Source organism: Argiope bruennichi, chromosome 10, assembly GCF_947563725.1.
Source record: "Argiope bruennichi chromosome 10, qqArgBrue1.1, whole genome shotgun sequence".
Lineage (NCBI taxonomy): Eukaryota > Metazoa > Arthropoda > Arachnida > Araneae > Araneidae > Argiope > Argiope bruennichi.
The window spans coordinates 53136469-53154197 of NC_079160.1; the positions used below are offsets into that span (position 1 = coordinate 53136469).

The 17729-nt window shown below is 29.6% G+C and overlaps 1 protein-coding gene across 3 annotated transcripts in view; it reads right to left on the reverse strand.

The window, feature by feature from the left end:
• Positions 1-10503: 10503 nt before the first annotated feature.
• LOC129988012 (ras-responsive element-binding protein 1-like) overlaps positions 10504-17729 on the reverse strand; it is a 41680-nt gene continuing 34454 nt past the window's right edge. For all 3 annotated transcript variants that reach the window (XM_056096081.1, XM_056096084.1, XM_056096083.1), the window contains exons 3-4: positions 17458-17720; positions 10504-15835 (exon numbers count right to left, since the gene is read on the reverse strand). In XM_056096081.1, coding sequence (XP_055952056.1) covers positions 11639-15835; positions 17458-17720 — 4460 coding nt within the window. In that variant the 3' untranslated portion in view covers positions 10504-11638. The remainder of the gene's footprint in view (positions 15836-17457; positions 17721-17729) is intronic.

Sequence of the window (17729 nt, forward strand, 5' to 3'; positions counted from 1 at the left end):
TGAATGCTCATTATCCCTCGATACGTTATCAAAGGTTGTCTCAGTCACCATTTTTGAGAGATTTTGTAGAATAAAAGACTGATCCATCTACCCAATAACTGGGCCGAGGTTATTAATTAATTCTGCAATTTTTAACCATAACTGATTAATTAAAAAACTCTATAACCCATTCACATATCAAAACAAAATAAATCACTTTTTTTCAAAAGATGATTTCATCCAAAATGGTCGACATAACATTAATAACTTTTGATATGATCACCGAAGACGGCGAATAATTAATCGGACTGCTTTAATCGTAGCAATCAAGTTTGTAGAACTACAAAGGATACTTATTCATTTTTTAGAATGGTTTCGATAAATTATTTTAAAAAAATGTTTTGGAAATTTCTGGAAACAGATTATTATTATTATTTTAAATGAGAAATATCGTGTGCTACTTTTAAATTTATTCTTCTTTCAAAATGTTGAAAGTAAACAAATTATATAGGAATATTTCTCTTTCCGAAGAGAAATATTCCTATTCCATAATTCAAAATCTTTGTATCTCAACCAGTGTTAAAAGTAGTAAACAAAACAGCATTAGGGTTGCCATATTGGCGAAAACTCAGGGGCACACTAATCTTCACTTTAACCTTTTATATTTTTAACTTTAATTAAACGGTCCGAAGTTGTTTTGAAATTTTATAAATACCCTCCAGATATCCTCTCATACAAAAGGTACAGTATTATTTTGCCTATATAATATTATTTTAAACTATACTTGAGCAATAATGATAAAATATTCCGTTTGGACAACTATAACTGATCCAATTAAAACCTCTATTAATGTTTTATTTCGGATCATCTTTCGAAAAACCTTTTTCTGCACTTCCTTTTCCACCTTATGGGAGAAAAAGATGGCTGAAGGACTGGAATCACAAACATAGATATGAAATAATAATTTTCTTAATCGGTTACAGTAGCTGTATGGACACTTTGTGGAGATTTTTTCATTTAGAGAATGTAAAGTGAATAAAGTGTTTTCGATTTCTTTGGAAAATCGAGAATAATGAGAAGCAGGTGACCATTAAGGACATATCTAGAGGTTATGATCTTTTATATGAAATTAAACCAGCGGTTGGGGCTGGGGTTCCCTGTCGCGGGTTTTTCCAATATACAGTGTATAGTGTTTAGTACAGTTTTCTTGATTTCTGTCGAAAATGGAAGGCGGCTGGCAATCGATAATGTATATCTAGAGATCATGAGCTTCCATACGACTCTAAAAATTCCATTGATGGTTGTAGTTGGTTCTCCTCCTCCTTGAACAGCACTTTTTCTATTTTTCTCGAAAATGGAGAGCAGAAGACAGTCGACCATTGATGACTATCTAGAGATCGTAAGATCATATAAAACAAAAATTGGCGAAATCGGATCAGTGTTTAGAGTTGATTACTGGTTCATTGATTTTTCTTTGTTATTTCAATTACAGATAGCACCGTTTTTAACAAAATTTTCTAATTTCTTTGATTCTTATTCCTATTTTTTAAAGCGTCTTCAATTATTTATTTCGATTGTTATCATCTATAATTTACAAAGTGATACCATTATCCCAGAAAAGCATGTAAAGTCACAAGTATTTTTTTTACTTCGTTTTGGTAGCTTTATTTTATCGTTCTTATTTTAATAGTAATCGTCAAAAAATTCGAACTCGAGATTTCGACGAATCGTCTCGTTTTAGACCTCCCCGAGTTCGAAAAACACATTTTTGAAAAATGTATGTCTGTGAAAAAAATAACTCAAAAATGCATCGAGACAGATCACTGAAATTTGGTATACGGTCTTAACCCTAAATTTGCAGGGGCCGTGGTGGCCTGGTGGTAAGGTCTCGGCTTTGGAACTGGAGGGTTTCAGGTTCGAGACCCGATTCCACCGAAGAACCGTCGTGTAAGGGGGTCTGTTGCACGTTAAATCCGTCATGACCAAACGTCCTCCCGCTGGTGTGGTGTGGTGTGGAGAGGGGGGTGCCAGCTCAGGTGTCGTCCTCGTCATCTGACCGCGGTTCAAAATTACGAGGTCCGTCCCAAAATAGCCCTAGTGTTGCTTCAAACGGGACGTTAATATAACCAAAAACTAAATTTGCAGATCTCTATCAAATTTTGAATAAAATTTGGTCAGAGGAAGTTTGTTTGTTCGGCTATTCGAATATAAGTAAAAATTATAAAATAACTACAAACGAACTATATTTCGTTAAATATAAAACGAAGAGAGCTAAATAGATAAAATTCGGTACATAGATTTAACATCTAGATTGTAGACACCTATCAAATGTTGAGTCAAATCCAACGAAGGGATTTCACTCAGATAGATCACTGAAATTTGACTTTGAAGGGAACTGACTCAGACAGGGGGAATAGATAGATGGGGGATTTGACTCAGATAGGAAAGGGATTTAACTCAGATTTGACTTTGAAGGGATTTGACTCAGATAGAACATTGAAATTTGGTATACGGTCTTAACCAAAAATTTCGATTATAAGTAAAAATTATAAGGTAACTACAAACGAACTATATTTCGATAACTATAAAACAAAAAGAGCTAAATAGATAAAATTCGGTACATAGATTTAACATCTAGATTGTAGACACCTATCAAATTTTGAGTCAAATCCAACGAAGGGTTAACTGTCTGTCGGTCTGTACTTTCAGAAAAATATAAACACGATAATTCAAAAACACTATGACTTAAATATATCAAATGTGGTATGAAATTTTAAGACTATAAGTGAGTTTTGTGTCAAATCCTTGTTTCAACCGATTGTGAGAAACGTGTCTAAAGCACAAATTCGATTTTCGATACTACTAATGGCATGCCAGGAATTAATCGCCAAAAAACTCGCCAAGGATCACACGATAGATTCAATGAAAAAGCTAAATTCATTTCATAATTGTTATACGTCAATGGCATGCAAGGCGTTCTGTGGCATGACAAATTTATTGGAAAGTATGCGAGAAAGTTTTAGGGAGACACTAGGGCTGGTTTATTCAATTGAATGAAACGATTTTAAAAAGTCGATAAGAATGTACATTTGAATATTCATCATGACTTTCCTCTCAAGGTGCAACTTGCAAATGATTCCTCTAGGAAACTGAATTTTCATGTGAAAACATAATTTATGCAACGCTTGAACTTGTATATTAATTTTAAAAAAAAATTCTTGTTAAATTTCTGAAATCATTACAACGATACTTTGATAATATACTAATCTTGGAGGTGGAATCAAATTAATTCCGTACTGCCGCTAAAGGTTAATATAAGTGATGTTCCTAATCTTTGTTTAAAGACTTAGAAAATTTTATGAAGAAATAAAGAGACACGAATAAACTCATCTTTCATCTTTTTACTTTCTAAATTGATTAATTAAGTTAGTGATTAATGTTTATCAGCTATTAGAAGTTATTTGCGGATTTTCTTTTCTTTTTTTATAAATAAAACACTTGAATGGTCCAATTTTGATACTGCATGCATATATATAAATGACAGAAAACCAATTCTTAACTTATTTTTTTTAATAAAATGCATTCTTGATTAGAGGGAAGTCTACCATCACCTCAGTAAGTTATTATTAAAAACCCGAGTTAAATTGAACTTTGAAATATCTTTGAATCACATTATAGAGCAGACCGCTAATCTTAAATATACCGGAATTTTGTATTAAATTACATCTTGGATAATAGATATTCACCCAAAAAGGAGTTTTCAAAATTTTAATTAAAAGGCAATCGAAATTTTTACACATTTCCTGAATATGATCTTATTATCACACAATAACTATTTTTATCCTTTAACGCTTATTACTTAAAAACTAAGCGTATCAATGATATTGATTCTGTTTTCGCACATCTTTTTCTTTAATTTTAATGAATTTTTAAAAATACTGTTTTGCAAATTTTACAAGAGTATTTTTCATTGTTGTAGTATCTGCGTTTATACATTGTAACGATATTAAATATATTTTTGTGAGTAAATTATTACTGATGTTTTTAAAACAAATTTTAAGAATGGAATATAGGTAGAGAAATGAAGCATAAAACATTATCACGTTTTGATGTTTCGGACAAGAATCCTGCATCCACAAAAAAGAATCTCTTGTAACTTTCTTCCAGCTAATTTTATACATTATAGAATCTACTTAAGGCATCCAACGAGGTTAAAAACATGAATTTGGGTGAGAATTCGCATTTTTATTTGTTTTTGCAGTTTTATGTATTTTTATAAGTATTTAAAAACTTTAAACGTATTTTCTAAAGAATGAGGGTGTTTTTTTTTTTTTTTTCACAATTCTATTTTACGAGTATAGTCATCTCTCAAAAGATAATCAAGACATCTTAATGAAATTTGTAATTAGAGCTCATTATGTTATTCAGAATGTAATGAAGTATCCATTTGATGCTGAATGCTCAAGAAGTGTATTTATGATTGTTTGATGTAAATGTTGTTGAAAAAATTCCAAAATTTCGAAGATAATTCCATATATTACACAAAAAAATTTAATTTTTAAATATAATTCTTAGATAATACTAAGATAAGTTATACATGTAATATTGCAAAGAAAAATGAAAAACTATAACATTTTTTTTTCTTCAGAATATTCCTAGTTTTTGTAAATAAATGCTAAGTTTTACATTAAGATAAACTTTTTCTTCAAAAGTTACAGATATATTTTAATAATTTCACTTTTATTTATCATTTCATCCTTACATTAATAAAAAAACATCATTGTTAATATATTATATTTAATATTATATATATTTGTTTATTATAAAAATAATAAATAATATAATATTAATATATATATATATATATATTAAAATTTTCCTCCGAACCTAGTCGGATACTTTAATGCTTCACCACTGTGTACTTCAAAAAATTATTTTAGAATAGAAAGCAGGCAGTTTGAAGGACACATCTTTTACAAAATTAGATTGGAATCATTGTTGGAATTGTTTTTAAAGCATTATTCTTAAAGCAGCGATTACTATATCCAATTCTCACGAATTCAATGAGGAATGCACACTTTGCAAGATACACGGAAAAACAAACCACACACAGAAAAATAAAACATCAGAGCCAGTAAATTTTATATTTCTTTTATTGCATAGAAAACAGAAAAAAAAAAAAAATTACTTTATCACATTTCAAAACAAATTTAATGTCAAGAAAGCATTAATAAACAGCACACAGATTACTTACAATTTTCACAAAATAATATAAAAGAAAATGGAATGAGCTATTACATAAGACTGTGTTTGGTCCCAAATTTTTATAACACAGCTCTGTTATAACCAAACTCATGAAACAAATTTAAACGATCTTAATGAATTTTACATTATTTAGATGAAGTTTACTCCATAAGAGTATTTCTCTAAAATATATGGGTCTTATTCCCCCCCGCCAAAAAAAAAAAAAAGTGATATGCAAGAACTGGTTGTAACTTTAATTACCAAAAATGAAAGAAATACTTTTTTAATAAAACGCACAAGAATAATTTAATTCAGGACGTTTTACAAAACAATCTAGTCAGATTTGTAAAACAATCTGTTCCTACATGAGCTTGAGCAACACAAAAATGTTTGAGCAAATGAATATAGAATTATTATTATTTATCATATTCTTGGCTCAACTTAAGATTAATGTCCATTCCCCAAATTTGATTTTTTTAGGGGGAGGGAGGGGTAAACCTCAGCCAAGTGTAATCCTGTCAATTTTCTATTGCTATCATAAAAGCCGTTTGTTACCATATCTTGTAAATATACAAGATGGCGGATTTATGAAAACTTGGCAGGATTTTGCCATTCTTGGTGAGAAACTGGACACTAATCTTAAGTTTTACGGTATTCATTATGCTACCTTCATTTTTGAGTATTGTAGGCTGGCACATTCATCGATTTCGTATACTAATAAACAAACGTCTAATTCAATTGCAAATAGTGTACTCACATATAAAGAATTTCAGGCGATGAAATTTCTATTTCAGTACTGACAACAAATTAAGCATTCACAGATTTTTGCATACTGATAATTGCTCAATAATAAAGTATTCATTAGATATTATTTCCGATAAACCTAATAATACCACATGTCCTATTTTGGGTTTCAAATTAAATTGAAATTCAACATTAATTATTTTGTCGCATTAATAAGTCAGCCTAAATAACACTAAGCACTGATAAGAATTCTTGAATTCTAAAAACGATTCTTTTATATACAAATACTGGCAAGATAAACAAGTTAAGGAAAATCATTCTGCCTTAAAAAGATTTTTTAAATTTCGCCTTTCATAAAAATTTATTGTTAAGATATTTAAACACCTCTGAATGTTACAATCCAAACATGAATTAACGTATCTGTTGTAGAGAAGTAGCATTTAATGAAAGTAAAGATATATGATGATTAATTCAATGATATTCGCTTTTAAAATGACAACGAGTCTTATATGAAAACAGCATGTTAACACACTATCATATCATATTTCAAAATTCTATGATTTCATAGTCGCCAAATTAATGGCTAATAAAATCTGATAACGTTTAATAAATATCTATCTATATGTATATATCTTCACCCATTTCCTTTACACTTTTTCATAAGATATATAGACAGTTAAAAGACAGTTTCGCAGAAAATAATTGCACCAAGTTTTTTTAAGTATATGAATTAGGCATTATGTAAGGCAGTTTATGCAAACAATATTTCTCTATGTTATCAAATAAAACATCTTCAGCCGTTTCCTTTAAATTTTTCCATGAGATATGCAGACAGTTAAAAGATAATTTCATAGAAAATAACTGCACCAAGTTTTTATATTCTTTAAATATATAAATTAGGCGTTATGCAAGGCAGTTTGTGCAAACAATATTTCTCTATGTACGAAAATAAACCCTTTCCTCCCAAAATAACAAATGCAATGCCTAGGAAATGTCTAAAAATTAAAACACTATTTTATTTCTAATAATATCTCCTTACCGCCAAAGAAAATTTTTATATAAAATATCTTAAGTTCTTGATGAATGAAGCATGTGATATTTTTTTCAGATAAAATTACAAAACCATCTAAAACTATAACAAAGTATTATTTATAAAAGATAAAATGCTTTTCAATAACATATTAAGAACGTTATTTAGTGGAAATGAAAATCAAATATGATTAACTGGTCTATCTCTTTTATTAACGAACGAGAATCATCACACGTTTTTGAAAATATAATTAGTAAGTCTTGGATATTAAAATTAACTGAATAAAAATAATATTTAAATTAAGAATTAACAAATAAAAAAATCAATTATAAAATGCCAGACTGAATTTCATTCTATTTAAATGAAACCAAAATTTTCCCTTGACTATTTATATCAAATCAAAATTTTTCCTTGAAAAGCACTTTCAAAAAGGTGGCAAGACAAAGAGCAAAGGCACAGATGTTGCAGTGTTGGACAGATATAACAATATGTGTAAAATACAAGCAAACAGCTGTATTTATTTAAATAACAATCTATAAATCTGCAAGTACTAAATATAAAATACATCTATGATTAATAAATTATTGCTCAATAGTATTTGCTTACTATGATTTATTATATCATAGAAAAGTAATAATATTATAAAAATAGTTTTGAACTTCCACAGATTATATCAAATATGTTTTCTTGATTTTAAAACAATCTTATGAGAATACGATTACTAGAAAGGTATCCAGTATGTTTAAAACATTTTCCAGATGATAGTGTGTTAACATGCAGATTTGCCCCATAATTTTTTTTTTTTTTCACTTCACAGATTTCAAAATACAGAAGATACTGTATTGTATATTGATCTCAAAATACTGAAAAAACCCCATATATTGAAAATATTTAAAAAGTAGGAGCTTTTTCACCTTCTTCCATGAATTTCAATTTAAAAAAACTGTATGTTTATTGAATATAATTTCTGTATATTGAACAAAAATTCTCACATAAAAATCTTGTGCACACTTACTGCATTCAAAAAGCAGCCATTGGTTTCATTCATATGAAGGACTGTAAATTTAATAAGGGTAAAAAAGCCTATTTGACCAATTCTTAATGCAAAAATTTTAAGTGTAAAAAAAAATCATCATGAAAAAGGTAAAAAATAAGATGAACAGTAAAGACATGGAAAAAACAAGTAGGTATCAATAATTTTAGAAAATAAATAAATAATAAAAAATAAATAAAAACTCGTTGTGATTATACATTTTTTAGAATAAATCCCTAATTTAATAAAATTTAGAATAAAACCCTAAAAATATGAGCTATGAATAAAGGATGACAAAATCAAAATTATGAAAACTGTTCCATAGATATTTCTGCACAATGAAATTTTGATAGTTCAACTCCGCCCCCAAGAATTTTTAAGTTCAATATACAGGGGTTTGACAGCAATCAGGATTAACAATTCTACATTGATACTACTTTCAAGGCAATTTGCTATTTCATGACAATGGATGTTATAAGCATACTACACATTTAGAAAATTAATATAAAATTCATAAATTTACTTTAACATACCAAATCATAATTACTGCTTTCAAAAATTATTTTTTAACAACTAGCAGTTTTCATTAAGGCAATACTAATGGACGGAATGTAAATTTAATAATATTTTAAGATGATATACTGAGTAATTGCTAATATAACAAGAAAATTGCTCCCAGGAAAGTATTCCACAGTTTTTCTTTTATACAAATTTTTGGATGGACGGTTGACTTCTTATAGATAGGCACTTAGAAAATTGCAAGCAAGACACTAAATTTTTAACACAAAGTCAAGACATACTAACATTTAAAATTGTTCCCTCAAACCACTGTAACAAGAAGTATTTTGACTGGAATGTTAACTTTTTTTCTATACAACAAATTAATCAACATTCATTTCACATTAATTAAAATTCAAACAAATAATGCCATTATTTAGTGACACAAATGGGACAATGCCCCTTTTTTTTTACACCAGAAAGAGTGCAAGTAAATTATTAATCTATATACAACATTAAGTCATTACATGATTGAAAATCACTATCACATTCACTACATTACTTTAAGATTAACAGTAAAGCAATTAGTGGTAAGTGCTGTACAGTATTCAATATGCGGATGTATATAGATAACCATTTTTCTAACTGTACAAAGTTAACGAAGTAAAAACAATTCAATTCTACAAAACTAGCTATACTCAACAACAAGGCCACAGATGAGTTTCTAAATATAATAAAAGATTATTTATAAAATATTTCTAATGATTACTGTATAGAATTGAGAAAACAAATTGTAATGGCTAGAAGGCAATTTTTTAAAGGAAAGATTAAATTCTTTTTGTTTAAAATTTAATGATTCTATTAAATTGCACTTATGATATAATAATTATACAAAAGGTAATGAATACATACATAAATCTTTAAAATATATTTGATGTCTAATATAATAATACCTGAGAAAGGTAAAGTTTACTTATTACACTATTATATTATTTACAGTAAAGTATTGAATTTATGGCTGTTAATAATGTGGAATGCATGATATACGAATTAAGAAAGTTGTATTAAAAACTTTTTAAGTAGAGCATTGAAATCTGGAAATCAGAAGTGAAATAAATTAAATTCATAATAGAAAATATGATTTATATTTAAAGCATAAATTCGTCAGGTCCATGCATTAAATTATTGCAATATTGCATTTCATACCATAAATGCAATAAAAAGTAAGAAGTTACATATATTATTACAAAAAATTTTCTCAGTTTTACAAAAAACTATTGCTAATTATATGCTTCACTGAAATGCAACTCTTTAAATTCATTTTGCTGAAACCTTAAGACTGCCATTTTTGTAAGCTCAATAAGATACACTTCATTTTATAAAATTTTATAAATGATCACAATGAAATTTATTTTTGAATAATTAGTAAATTTAACAACTACTTAATGCCATCATAATCTTATTTATTCAAGATAATATGTTAATGCACCTGATAAGTTTCAGTTTTGAATTGTTATTTATCTGCACAATTTTTTCTGCAGATGAAATAATTTTAATCACTGTTTGATAAGAGCCTGTACTGAACATTTTTCTATTAATTTCTTTCATTTCAAAAATATTAAAAATGATGATCCAGATTTTCAATGCTCAACTTTATTTCTCAAACAATTTCTTTTTGAAAATTATAAATTCACAACAATGAAAAATTGTTTAATTTTTCTAAAGTAATAAAGTTTTATTTTAGAACATATTTTATTTTTAAAATTGTATTGATTTATTTAAATGCATAAATTAAGCATTTCAATCAATAACATTCCATAAGCTATAAACTTTGATTAATATCTAGATTATGAATAATTAATTATTTAAAATTCTTTTGAATAATTTAATAGTTATCATTTAAGCACTTAATTTTCTTATTTAAATCTGAAATAGTAAAGTGAAATGATTTTTTTATAAAATATTAATTCTGATATGAATATATTTAACAATTTTTCTAATAAATATTCTGACAGCATCAAAATGTTTGATAAGTGCACTATATAGAAACGGTAACAATTTGAATATTTCTAATATGCATGCCACAGAAATCATGAATATCATGGCAAATGTCATATTTATCAATATTTTTCCATCTGCGAGTTCATTTGTATCAATATATTAACAATTCAAAGATAACATTATTGATTTGTATTTGCAAAGTGTTAAAATTTATCCTATTTTCAGATAACCTTTTTTTATGATTAAGTTTCAAAAATATCAAATATTTTAATGCTCTAAAATAAGTATATTGACCACACATTTAATTTCAAAGGAAATGTAAATAAATCATATTGCTAATAACGGGCTTCATAAATCATTCATAATCATTAATTAGTAGCTTTATTTGTATCTCTAATAAATAAATGGTAGTTAAAAATCGATGGATGATTAAGAATTCATTGGTTAGAAACCAGCTATTACCCTATATTCTTTTTTTTTAAGACTTCACATTTTCCCTAGAATTACAAAATAATTCATAAATTAAAAAAAATCCGAAAAAAACCCCCAATAATTGAAATGCATATTACAACAACACATTATACAAAAATTCCTCTGTTATTAGATACCACTTTGGAAATAAATTGTCATTTTAAAGGCGGAAAAAATGATAACTGAAGTAATACATCATTTTAAAACTTTGAACTTTTTGGGTCAAATCAATAAAAACAGTTTTATTTGATTGTCATGATATTCAAGATCAAACTTCTGTTAACATGAAGTCTAAATTTTTAAGATAGTATTAAAGGCAATAGATTGAAATTAATCAACAATGGACAAAAAGTTATTCTCTAAATCTTTTCAATCTTCATTTTGAAATTACTCATGTAAAAGGCACAGTGCAAAACTACACTACATTGAATTGTTTGTAGAAAACAGGAACAACTGAAGTAATCAGATATTTGAAATATCCATTTCAATAAAAACAGAATTCTTATGACTGGAATTTCTGAAAGCCTAACATTATATACAGGAGTTCATCAAAAGACGATGCTCATGCCTGTAGCAACAGATGATGACTGCTTCATTTAAACAATGGATCTTGCAGTGAACGATACAATTTTCAGCAATCAATCTTTTTTAACACCAAGAATTTGGGCAGCAGAATCGGGTGATAACAGGCATTCGTCTATTTTTTTGGGATCATGAATGCCAAGGAGCTTTTGGATCAAATCAGACCCTTCTTCAGGAGAAACAATGTCAGTTTTGGAATGGGATATTTCAGTTTCTGCAAACATGTGCAATAAAGAATTGCCTCTTTTATTATTTTTGGGAGCTAAGCGTTGTTTTTTTGGCATGGGGCTAGGTGAAAGCTTGGAAGTGATTAAGGATGATTTAGTAGATTGTGGATTAGATTCTTTTGAAAGGAGTTGTTCTTGATTTTCAGTTTGCCTGTCTTTCAACAAATGTCTTTTAAAATGTTGTTGGAGATTTTCAACAGAAGACATTTTTTGAAAACATACCATACAAGCCACTGAAGTTGCATTTTTATCAGGTGATGCAACTTCTGAAATATCTTCAAGACTGTCCTCTTCAGGCGACTTCAAACTATTTTCTTCAGCTGAATTTATCTGCATGTAAACTAACGAATGAGAAGTTTTAAAATGATTGTAACAATCTTCATGATTGGGAAATGTCTTTCGACACAAATAACACATATACATCACACTGTTATGCTTAAACATATGATTACTTAAATCTGCTATGCTACCAAACCTGCTATCACAAAAATTGCAAGGAAAAGCAAGTTTGTTTTCCAGCTGACTGTAACTATGCTCTTGAGTGGTAACAGATGAAACATTATTATTCTCAGATACTTTGACTGGAGATGAGGAATTTTCAAAAGGCAAGTTTGAAGCATTGATTTCACCATTCTTCTTATCCATCTGGATTGGCTTACAGTTCATACCTAAATAACTTTTTGTCCAATGTTTCAAATAAAAATGTTTACGAAGATTTCCTTGAGTAGAAAAGGTACTTGTCAGACAATGATTGCATTTATAAGGACGGTCAGGGACACTGCGTGTGATCAGATCCCCTTTATGGCCATGTTTGCGAACTAAATGGCGTTCACAATTTGACTTAGTAGTAAACCATAAGGAGCACTTGGGACATTTGAAAGGCTTTTGTCCAGTGTGCGTAAGAATATGTCTACGAAGAGAACTGGTCCATGGAAATTTCCTTTCGCAGAATGGACAAGATACAGATGCATTTTCATTTTTCTTTGGAACTTCAACTTCCGGCATAATTTTGATACTCTCATTCTTATCTTCTTGCTGATTAACTTCCATTTTTTCAATATCAGTCGATTTTCCAAGGTATTGTTTGAACTGAGGAGAATTAGCAGTGCAGATGACAGAAGACACACTAGCCAAGTCAGAACAGTTTTCATCACCATTTTCAGCTGGTCTCAAGATGTTTTGACTCATATCAATAATTTGCATTTTGTCATTTTTACCACTTAAATCAAGAGAAACATTCAATACAGGTTTGTGATTTGTAACTTGAGTGATAGGAGTCAGGAAAGCATGGGCAGGTGTGACTATTTTAAATGTTCCACCCACCTTAGGGAAAGATTCTGCATTAAAATTTTTGAAAACAGGCACTTGCTGGACTTTTGTGCTTAATACATGTCTCAAAGCATCTCTGGTTTTGTCAGAGAGAGTTGCTGAATTCTGTTTCTGTAGATTTGGGGTTACAATACTTGGTATGAAATTCCTACTACGTGTAGGCCTAGCAAATTCTGGGTGCTTTCTTTTAATATGGCGTTCCATATTTGATTTCAAAGTAAAACCTGCAGAACAATATACACAAGTAAATGATCTTTGTTTTTGCCCAGGAGTACTTGTAGGTTGATCATTTTTATTCAAAATTTCTATTTTCTTTGAGCAATTTGTCATAGGTAGTGGTGAAATTTGAATGTTATTTTCAGGTACCAGCACTTGTGGAGTTGAGGATTTAGAGGTTGTCAGATCAATATACCCCACAGATTTGTAAGAGCTTGGTGGTGAATTAAAAATACTAGCAGGTTTAGGTTCCAATTTTTTAGCAACTGGAATTTGAGATTTGCATGATAAATCCAAAGCATGAGCAGCAAGATTTAAAGGTTCTTCTTGAAGAGGAGGAGCTTCAGATAAACTCACTAAACTCTCAGCTGCAATAACTGCTTCATTTACATTATAATCAGAACTTCTGTCAATTTGTAAATCTAATGCTCTATCAGCAGGATTGAGATGCAAATCCAAAGGTTGATTATTATCCTCAATAACAGCAGGTGGATTTCCATTTGAAGAATTTGAATTTTCTGGACTACTGCTCATTGTTTCCGAGTTGGCTGTTGATCGCATTAAATTATTTGGAATAACAACAGATCTCAATTTGTCTTTAAAAACAGGATGTTGCTTCAGAACATGACGAATGCAATTATTTTTGGTAGAGAATCCATATTTGCATACTTTGCAACTAAATGGTTTACTATTGCAGCTATTATGAAGGGATCTCAGATGATGTCTCAAAACTCTGTTGTACTTGAAATCGACTCCACAGTATTTGCAAACTGTTTCTGAATTGCCAATATCCGCAGTCGAGGAATCAGATCCACTTCTATTTGACATGTTTGGGTTGTACTGCATAGCATTTCGGATTTCAGCTTTGCCAAGCTTTTTATGCCTTTTTCTGACATGGCGCTCACAGTTAGCTTTAGTGGTAAAAGCATACTTGCAGATAACACATTGGAAGGGCCTTTCCCCATTATGTGTTCGCAAGTGTCGGATGAGAGTGCTCTTGTCAACACTAACATAGGAGCAAATATCACATGAATGACTGGAACCTCTTTGAACATGCATCTTGCTATGACGTTTTAAAGCATTATAATTTTTAAATTTTTGAGAACAAGTTGCACATGTATGCATTCCATGAGCATTATTAGCAACAAATTCAACGGCAGGCACATCGTGGTTTATTGAAGCACTAGGCATTTCATCTTTGGACGGAGTTTCTGGACTTGCATTAGCAGATTCAGCAATTTGAGGGGATTTCGGCTGATGAGCTGGAAAAGATACTGGTGAAGCGGGACGTACTCGTATTGGGGATGTTTGGGCAGCATTAATGAGTGGTGCTTTAGAAGTAAGAGAAATAATTGACTGAATATCAGCAAAATCATTGTTACTATTGTTATTACTGCTATCAACTTCATTTCCATTGTTATCTCTCTTCATGACTCTACCATGAACAAAATAATCATAATTTTCAACTGGATCTTCTTTTACTTTACATGACTGCAAACTCTTCATAAGTGATAATTGATTCTGCTTTGTTTGTAAGTTGAGTAAAGCCAAGAAATCTTCTTTTCCATCATGAAGAACTTTCTGAGATACATGATTGAACTTATTGTTTTGAAATGAATGGGCAAGGCAATGTTCAGCTGATCTGTGTTTCAACCTATGAAACTGAAGGAAACTTGATGCAGCAAAGTCACATTCACAGGTAGCACAAAATGTGCCAATTTCTGACTCGTGGACTCTCTCGTGAAGCTTTAGAGCTCTTCCACAAGGAAAGGCCTTTTTACAAACTGAACATTCAAATATCTGAAAGGCACTAACTGGTCGTTTAACATTTTGCTCACAATGCGATTTAGAAACTAAAGCAAATTTGTCAGTGGTAAAATCCATGAAGGTCAACTCTTGAAAACCACTCTGAGACTCATTCTCTTGCTCTTCAGATGATAAGGATTCTCCACATTTATGCTGAGTATGAGCAGTATAGTTGGCAGAAATTTTATCACATTTCTGACACATTATTGGATCATTTGGATGGAATTCCATGTGACTTTCAAGACCATATTTACATAAGAAAGCTTTGCCACAAACTGGGCATAATAATTTTGGGTCAACAACTTTTGATTCAGAAGGATCACCCATTTCAGGTTTTTCTGTCTCCTTCTTCCTAAGATCAAGAGATTTACCATTTTCATTTGATGTCTCAATGTCGCCATGAGTACGCATATGACGATGCATGTTTCCATTTGTGGTAAATGACATATCACAAAGCTTACACTTAAAGGGCCTCTCTCCTGAATGAACCAACATATGGCGATCAAGAGAGCTTGCCGAGCTCAAATTTTTTGAGCAAATTAGGCACTGGTGAATTTGATTATTAGTAATGCTGTGTTGCTTCATGTGAGCTGTTAGAGCTGAAGCTGATTCTGTAGCCGTGTGGCAAATAGTGCAGATATGTTGAACAGTTGAAACACTCATATTTGTATCACCCTAAAATGAGATAAAGACATTGCATTAGAGGATAAATAAATAAACCCATAAAAATTAGAAATTAAGATACATTAAAGTCTTATTTATGGGTACATAAATATTCGACTATAACAGTTATTCAGTGATACTTGATAGTGATTTAGTTTTTCTTCTGAGAACAGTAAATTTCTTAGGAACATCATTTTCAGAAGGTAAAAGTTTTGTTTAAACGTTTCAGTTATAAATTTCTTTCAGAATATAGCAAGATAAAATCTTATTTTGAACTTTACTAGCAGCACTAAAAAATTTACTAGTAATAAAGCATAGGATATTTTTTGTAATAGTAATACAACTGTATAATAAGTAGCTTATTATTATATTTACAATTCTTAATTAGAATCAAGAGTCAGAAAACAGTTAAAGCCTTTTACTACCAGAATTGAAAAAGAGCAAATAAAATGGCTAAAAGTTGACATCCAAGAAACTAGCCCACGTTTATAATCTATATATGAGGAAAAGAAAAAGATGAGCCCCCCCTTTTCCATCACTTGGAGCAACAAATAATATTATGGCATAATAATCACATAAGAAGAATGAAGCGATATTAAGCAAAAGTAAAATAAAATATAACTTTGAAAATAAAAGAAAAATTAAAGCAATTCACATAGTTAGAACTTATGAAAAAGTTATAACCGTTTGACTATTCTAATCATGGCTCAATAACAAATTTATAAGTTAGACATATATTTATAATGCCTTACTGATATATAGAATTATATATATATTTATTATTTGAGTCAGTAAAAGTACTGTAAAAAAATTAGGCAACTGTAATTTTTCTGCAATTCTACTGTTTTATTAACTATATTCAGTAAAATATTCTTAATACACTTAAACAAATTTTTTTTAGCTCATTCTAATGTGATTAAAAACAGACCATGGATTAAGCATTAAATTTCATTATTTTAAGTCAAACAATGGTACTTTGAAATACTGATTGGCAATGTTTCTTGAGAGAGTCACTTAAAAAGTCTAATATCGTATAAAAAGGCGATATTTAAAATTTCACAACTTAGCCAGCTATAGATAAAAGAGATGAGGACTTCTTTTATTTAAAATATTAATGTACTAGGAATATTTTGCTAAATATAACTGTCTAATAGATCTGGGATATTTAAAAAAACTGACAGTTGATAACTTCATCAGAAATGCATATACTGATTCAAATAACATTAAATTATATAAAGAAATATATTTTAAGTTTTTTTTTAAAGTCAAAGCATGTGCTTAACTCTAACGGTTTAGAATTTAGCTGCTATGTAATTTAGGAACTTAACTAGAATTAAATTCTGAAAGGTTAGAACTACACTGAATGAGAATCTTGTATACAACATATACCTGACCATAAAGGTAGCTTTGAATGGGTGAAGTAATAATAAAATAAATGAATGAACCTCAAGAAATGAAAATTTTATTTTAGAATAAGCAAACTATAATTTAAATTTCAGTTTACACTGGATGTAGTATTTTACAGTATATCGTCCAATATTTCAATGCGGAAAATGCTTCAATTTAGAACATATGTTTTATTTAACTGAGGACACTTTATTAAATAAATGAGTAAGAAAATAAATTTTTCTTACCATTGTGTTTTCAACTGCTAATTTTGCAGTATTGTCTGACTCATTATGATTTTCATCAACAGTAATTTGATTATTCAGCTCAGAAGTAGGAACTTCATCATGATCTTGCTCATTTTCTGCCTGTTCAGGATCTTCATCAAGTTTTTCATCTATCACTAGCATTCCTTCCCCTTCATCTATTTCGAGTGATTCTTCATTTTCGCCATTTACAGAATCGTTTGTATTCGAGATTACTTCCTCGGCTGCAACAGCTGGGAGGAGTTCTAAATAAA